The sequence below is a fragment of the Penaeus japonicus genome, unplaced genomic scaffold (genome assembly GCF_977035675.1).
Source record: "Penaeus japonicus unplaced genomic scaffold, GWHDUDI00000001_assembly GWHDUDI00000030, whole genome shotgun sequence".
Taxonomy (NCBI): Eukaryota; Metazoa; Arthropoda; class Malacostraca; order Decapoda; family Penaeidae; genus Penaeus; species Penaeus japonicus.
Genome location: NW_028234432.1, coordinates 19670399 through 19677898, shown reverse-complemented (window position 1 = coordinate 19677898; position 7500 = coordinate 19670399). Strand labels below are relative to the sequence as shown.

Below are 7500 nucleotides of genomic sequence, written 5' to 3'. Positions count from 1 at the left end.
AGGATCCCTATTGTTGTCATTCAAGCCTGTGTCTCGAGCAAAAAGGACGAAAGAAGCTTTATTTCCTTAATACTGATTCTATTGTGAGTTACCTTTCTGTTATATGACATTAAATTTACTGAAATTATAAAGGGTTTGATGTAATTACACTTGTTACTTGGAAAGTAGGTGTAAATCATATGCTTAAGATAAGGACTTGAACACATGTCATGTCCGTGTTCACAATTTGAATTTATTTGACCAATTATCATTGCTTGGTCGATATATTTGTGGTTTTGGTGATATATATGGTAAGTAAACCATTTAAACACAAAGCAGAATGAGTAAGATAGTTGAATAAGTAGCTGCATTATTTTGTTCTTGCAGGATAAATTACGGTTTCAATTGCAGTTGCATTTGATATGATTTTTTTGTATATCGTTTGCAATTGTCCAAAATAGGAATACTTTGAAAGTTACCGAAGACTTTGTGCTGCTCACTCTTGAAAACTGCTGCCATGTATATTCTGGCAAGATAAAACTTGAATGATTCCATATATGATGATAGTTTGCCAGGGAGTTCTGCCAGCTCTTATCTTGCCATAATTAGTTATTTGATGTTTTTCCCCAAATGCATTCACACAAATATTCTTCCACAATGTTGCTAGTTCGGTGTGTATATGCACCATGCTAACTTCAACTTCTTCTCAGCTTTTGCATTATTTCCAAAGTTTTTTCAAGCATACCATGGTCAGATGCAAACAATGCAGCCACAGAATATGACGCAAAGGAATATTTATTCTAAGCAAATTGTCTATAATAACTGCTTCAAAAGCCACATTAATTGTTTGTCCAGGATCTACAATGCTAACTTCAACTGGTTCTTTTTTGCCATCTTTGTCTCTGTCTGTGTTTGTCTCATTGTTCCAAAATATTTGGTTAAAAGTATAAATATATGAGAGAAATACAGACCACTGCAGTTTATCTCTTCTTGAGGTATTGATCTTGTAAAAACAAATAATTTTCGGTTTAACTCCATAGATGTTTTACAGTTTTGAACTTTTATTTCAATTATTTTACTTAAATTTTCAGAAATAATTGATGCAACGTTAATCTACTTGAGTATTTATATTTTTTAATGCCAATGGTACAGGTTTTCATGTTTGACTAACCTCAATTTTGATTCCTAAAATATTATAGGTGTTCCCCCAAAGCAATGGAAGTGAACATTGCCCCAGCACTGAGTGTGAACACACGGACTCAAGTTTTGGCACTGGAGTTCTCCCCATATGAGTGGTCAAGGGGTTTGCTGGCGGTAGCCCTTCCCACTTCTGTGGCAGTTTATTCTATTAAGTTCAAGGTTTGTTAGATGATTTTTTTTTATTGTGGAAGTATTTTATGATTTCAATGAATTTGTTTGGGGTATTTCTAAAAGGCTGTTCTCTGTGAAGATTAAAATCTGATATTTGAATTTTGAGATTTAAATTTGTATTTGGTTCAAGTATATATAAATCAAATATTTATATTAGTATAAATGGATTATTTGATTGACATTATAAGCTTGATATGAATTTATGAAGATATAATTTGAAGATATGACTGCAACTTTTTTGCCATTATGCATGAATCACCAGTATACTAAATGAAAACAATTACAGTCATGCTGTGAAATAGTAGAAAAAATAAAGAAAATCTTTTACCATAGGAAGAAGGAGACGGGGTTAGTGAAGAATGTGGCCAAGTATGGGAGTGGCATGTGTCCAGTCAGCCTGTTTGTCTTGCTTGGAGTCCGGGTGCCACATTAAGGGCTGCTCCTCGATGCTTACAAGTGACTTTAGGGTCAACAGATCACAAGGTCACTCAGCTCACATCTGACCTTGGTGATTCTCACACAGCACAGGTACAGTATAATGTTTATGCATTTTTTTTAAATATGTGTTTGATATGAATTTAAAACTTACTCTTCATAATACAAAATTGAGATTGATATGAAAATGTATTAAAGATATATATTAGATATGATACATAATTCAATGGAATAGTCATTAACTATGATGAATGAATAACTTGCCCAATAAATTTCCAGAATTCATTTTACAGTTACAGTTTACATATACAGTTAGTTGCATGGGCATTTTTTAGGAGGCACTTAAGATGCCAAAATCAGTGAGGGTCCTACCCCCTTACCCCCTGAGAATTTATTCCTGGACCCCATTGTGGACCTGTGGCCCCCGTGGCTGATTTTCAGGACATACAGTCTCATCCCTGTTTATGTAAAGTTGTTTTACATTAAATGCTACTGAAACCATATAAGTTGCATTTTATGTTTCAGGATATATTAAGTCACACTGACTTTGTCAATAGTGTAACATATAATGGAGATAGTGGTAACTTGGTGGCTTCTGTTGGTGATGATCTTACAGCAAGAGTATGGGACAGCAGCTTGCAGTCACAGGTTGCCAAGTTCCTTCTGACATCACCAGGTAACTTTTGTTGAAGTATTTGTGATATATTGAACATATATACTTTCACCCTATGGCTGTGAAAAGTATATATATTTGCTGAGATTCAATTTACCATTAACCTGTTAATGATGGGGATAGATTTGCTTACCCAGGCTCCAGGATGGGTTTTATTTCAGAGTGAGGCAGCTTCATGCAACAGACTTGAATTTTTCCCACTCTCTTTTTGTAACTTATTGTAGAGCTAGAGCCATTTTTGTGTTTTATTTTTTGTGTTTTACTGTATTAGAGACTTATATCTGTCCTATCATAGGCTCTATCAATTCTGCAGATGGCTAAAATTGTAGTTCAAGGCTCTCTCTCCTGCTGGTGCTAGGAGAAAGTGGTGCCATCTAGGTATAGGTGAAACCCATTTTGCTTAATGTTGCAGCAGTTATGATTATTATGACTGCAATTGTCATCATCACTCACTCCTTACTCATAGCACAATAAAATAACACAGTGATCCAAAATCTATGAATGTCATGACACCCATTGTCAGGCTAGAGCTCCTTTGTAATTTATGACAAAAAAACACGTCACTCGTCGTTAACGGATTAACTGGAGAAGCTGATAATCCCACAGCCTTAGAAAAAAAGCCATTAAGCCACTTATTGTTTTAGGAAACTGTTTTTTCATGAGTGTGTTTGTATTTGGTCAGTTTATAGGCACACACAATTTAAAACATAAAGCTGATAAAATTTAGGAATGACAAAGTAGAAATCCTCATTGGGGTCATGGGATACCCCCTAGCATTGTTTCACATTTTTAACCCATTGTGGACGGGTGTCACGACATACATGACGCAGGAGCTTTGGCCTGAAGACGGGCGTACATGACGTTCAGGGATTTTGGATCATTGAGCTATTTTATTGTGCGATGAGTAAAGAGTGAGTGAGGATGACAATTGCAGTCATAATCACTATAATTACCGTAATATTAAGCTAACTTACAGTCTAAAACCTAGGTGGCACAACTTGCTTCTAACAACAGTAGGAGAGAGAGCATGGAATGGCACCCATCTACGGTCTCTAGCAAACACTATATTTATAGATCGGTGGTAAGTTACCGACCTCTTGCTTTAAAGTTCCACAGGCAAAACAAGAAAAGGAAGGTGACTCAAACCATGCCCAGTGTCTAAAATGTGCTCCTATTACAATAGGGATGCCTGTTACTATGACACTCACAGTCATAAGCACAGGTTTCTTTCCTCTTCCCTACCTCTTCATGTTATCTACATTGTAGATGGTTATATGTTTTGTGTTCATTCATGACAGCACACAAATACGAAAAAATAAAGTGGCTTTTTGTCCTCCCATAAAACAGCAATACTTCTATCACACTGAGAATAAAGAAAATAATGCGCTAATATGAATCATATACTAAAATTTTAGTCAACTGCAGCATTAACCCTCTCTGGACAGGTGGTACACCATGGGTACCGCACATTCAAGGCCCGGTCGCTGGGTGCCGTCATACGGCGTCGCTTATTTAATTGATTTAGGCCTATGTGTTCGAGAGCCCCAGCATTACAACATGCAAGGCTGGAATGCCCCCGGCATGAATGGGTTAACCCGTTCCCGCCGGGCCGTTTCGTCTTTTTTGGCGTCAATGCCGGGGCTCTCGAATGCATAGGCCTAAATCAATTATATCATCAACGGCGTATGACGGCACCCGTGCTATCATGTTACATAATCGCCGTCTGTGGGCGGCGGCCAGCGGCATTGGGTTAATAGAGCTTGTCATATGGCACATATAAATCTCTAAATTCAATAAAACACACAAAAACTAAAACAAAAAATGGCTTTAGTTTTATAATGAGTGTTTGAATGAGAGTGGGAAAAGTCCAGGTATGTTGTGTGAAGTTGCCTCGCTCCGAAATAAAACCCATCCTAGAGACTGGGCAAGCAAATCTATCCCCCGTCAGCAATGGGTTAAATATGTATTTTTCACTCTTACTCTGATTGATTATGGCACTGCCTGTTGATCTGTACTTAAGTCAAAAGAGAATAATTGTTCAGTATTGAAAGATATTTGTCTAAAGGTTACTGAATTAATTAATCATTTTGATACAAATGTCAATCCTATTTATATATATGTATACCTGATTGGTCCATTATACAGAGTTTTTTTATTATAAATATCGGTATTGTTTTGTGTTCTGAATATAGATTCAACTTAAAATATCATGCTATTTTATTTGCATGATTAGTATTATGACTGATAACTCATTCATTATTTTTATGATAATGCCTTGAAGAATTGATGATAATGCACCTTCCAGTTTATAGTGAAGGCAAGTTGATACTGTGTTAATATCTCATAAAGTATAATTGTTTGTAACAGGAATGGTGGTAAGGTTCCATCCAGAAGATCCAGATTTACTACTTGTAGCTGAGAAGGTTGGAGTTCTGAGAGTGTATTCAGTATCTGGTGGGTGTTCTACATTATCTCTACGATGCCCTGGCCCTCTTTTGTCAGCTGACTGGTCAATTCCTGATCCCTCACTTCTTGTTGCTGCTGGAGCAAAGGGTCTCACAGTTTGGAATCTTGCATCTCAGCAGTAAGTATGGTATAAGTATAGTTTTACTATGAATTTCCCAATATGGATGGATGGATAGGTGGATGTATAGGTGGGTGGGTAGATGATAGATGAATGGTTGGATGACTAAGTAGATGTAATGGTGCTTGAAGAATGAATATGTCTACTTATTACTTATCTAAATACATATTGCTAATTGTTTTTATATATTTTAGAAAACCAAAAAAAATCCTTTCCATTTGTAATGACAGTCTCAGTATTAAATGTGTTATATACAAAGATACTGTATGATCAAACAAGAGAAAAATATAAGTTTGACCTATATGAAAAAATGTTTACTTGTGAGCTGCTCTGGAGGAAGTTTTAGAAATATTTTTTTCTTCTGTGTTTGTATTTATCATTTATTAAAAGTTGAATTTCTTATCATCCAGGCCCCGCAGTGAGCATGTGGAAGTAGGAGGTGGAGAAAAAGTCTTAAATGTGGCTGTGTGCCGGTCTGTAACAGGCCTGGTGGCCACACACGCTGCACCACACACTGTTAGGGTGACTCATCTACACTCCAACAAAGTTCCCATTGCTACTCATCTCAAGGTATTGAGCCATCTAAAGAGCTTCTAGTGACAATTATTTTTTGTTCTGATTTTTCTTAGGCATTCAGTGAAATCTTATTAAAAAGATGTATGAAAATATTATGTAAAATAATTATTTAGTTACCCATTTACAGTAACTTCATATGGAAATAAATATTTAGCAACTTAGTGAAATCTTGTTAAAAAGATACATAAAAATATAATGTAAAGTATTTGAAGAATTGCCCCTTTATAGTAAATTCATACATAACTATTATTTTTCACAACTTTGTCATCCTATACAATTTTATTAATATATTTTCTTTTTCTCCTCTGTAGGTTGTAGGCGGTATTAGTTGGCACCAGAATTTACCATACCTGGCAGTTGGATCTGATCGCAGGATCCTCTTCTGGAAAATTGATAATGTTTAGAGTATGATTATTATTATTATTTTTTAAGCATTTTGGATACCTCACACATCCCCTGAGTATTTAATTATTAAAAGAGGAAAATGAAATTTGAAAATCAGTGTGTGATGGGAACAAGATTTTGATGTTTAGACTTTCGTTCTGAATGTTTCATGCTGGTACCAGTGATAGAAAGGAAACTCTTATTTTACTGCTTTTTCAGAAATAAAACATATATTGTATAATTATCTTTTTACAAGTAAATGCTTTGTTTATCATTTTTAGATGTTTATATACTACCCTCCCACACCATAAGATATATGGATTTAATGAAGTTCAGACATCTACCATAATATTATATATGGATTTAGAGTTCAGTGAAGCTCAGACATGATGTATTAGGAGCTTAGAGTTATTGTCACTTGTTGAAGCTATTTTTCAGAAAAGATAAAGAAAAGCAGACTTAGCTTTGCCTCCTCAAAAATATATGGTTTCTAATTTAGTTTCAAATTACTTGATGTATTTATTGTAACCCATAAGCTGCTGTACAGCTCTCTAGTGGATGAGCATTGGACAGTGGTAAAATACACTATAGATCACGCTCATACATGTCCTAATTAATTTCAGCCCTGTCTTTTCTTGTTTTAATATATCTTTACATCGTTACTTTGGTATCGTACTTGTCAGAGTGTTTGTCATATTCATTGTTTTAATGAGTAAGTCTCCTTTGCTATGATTATGAAAAGATAGACTGTTATTATTATTATTATTATTATTATTATTATTGTTATAGACATGCATGCATGTATGCACTCACTGACTCATGCACTGACTCATACACTGACTCATGCACTCACACTCACTCTCAATTACAGCTTATTTCCTTTATTCATTTATTTTCAATTTAAAGGGATTTTAAAGGATAAAAGATGGAAAATTGAAAGAAAAAAAATTATTGTCTTACATTTGAAGCAAGATACCTTAAACTTATCTATTGAGATCTCTGTTATCTATTAGGTCAATGAAATCAGATTGGTTGTTTTTCGTGTGTTACGATACTTAACAAATAAAAACGGAAACTTACAAAATTACTTGGAAGTAGATTCTTTTGAATGGAGCCAATGATCAAAGTCAACTAAATAACACGTACAGTGGAATCGAAATCAGTCTGAAAATGGGAGTAAATAGATGTGCAAAAATTAGCAATTTTCCCATGACCAAAAATAAAGGACAATGACTAATTGAATTTGATTTTTGAAAAAAACGCTTACGAGAAACATTAACCAAAACCCAATCACATATGCTCAGAGTACCATGCGGCCGCCATGAAAATATTCCCGACTCTCATGTTCAGCCAACAGTCGGATGCATAACTGATTACAGAATTGATCTGGTATTTCTCAACGATTTTTCAGTCTTGAATCTGTACATCTTAAGCAGGTTTACAAATAAATTCTACCCGTGTACCATCAAAAGCTTTTGAGACTATCTTGAACTACCAA

General features: G+C 35.0%; 1 protein-coding gene across 2 annotated transcripts; it reads left to right on the top strand.

Annotated features, from left to right (window-relative positions):
• Positions 1-2: 2 nt before the first annotated feature.
• On the top strand, positions 3-6278 carry Nup37 (nuclear pore complex protein Nup37). Of its 2 annotated transcripts, none has more exons than XM_043032881.2 (7): positions 3-83; positions 1179-1338; positions 1684-1878; positions 2311-2461; positions 4826-5042; positions 5453-5612; positions 5930-6278. In XM_043032881.2, exons 2-7 carry the CDS (start codon positions 1195-1197, stop codon positions 6020-6022), a joined length of 960 nt encoding a protein of 319 aa, XP_042888815.1. In that variant the 5' UTR covers positions 3-83; positions 1179-1194; the 3' UTR covers positions 6023-6278. The 2 variants fall into 2 exon arrangements, with proteins under 2 accessions (XP_042888815.1, XP_042888816.1); XM_043032882.2 differs by lacking the exon at positions 3-83 and adding an exon at positions 207-290.
• Positions 6279-7500: the final 1222 nt, after the last annotated feature.

Bases quoted from the DNA above. Each gene is read 5' to 3' on its own strand.
- Nup37 (XM_043032881.2), top strand. From the start codon at position 1,195: ATGGAAGTGAACATTGCCCCAGCACTGAGTGTGAACACACGGACTCAA. The intron at 1,339-1,683 runs GTTTGTTAGATG...CTTTTACCATAG, and splicing joins TTTATTCTATTAAGTTCAAG to GAAGAAGGAGACGGGGTTAG. The intron at 5,613-5,929 runs GTATTGAGCCAT...TCTCCTCTGTAG, and splicing joins CCATTGCTACTCATCTCAAG to GTTGTAGGCGGTATTAGTTG.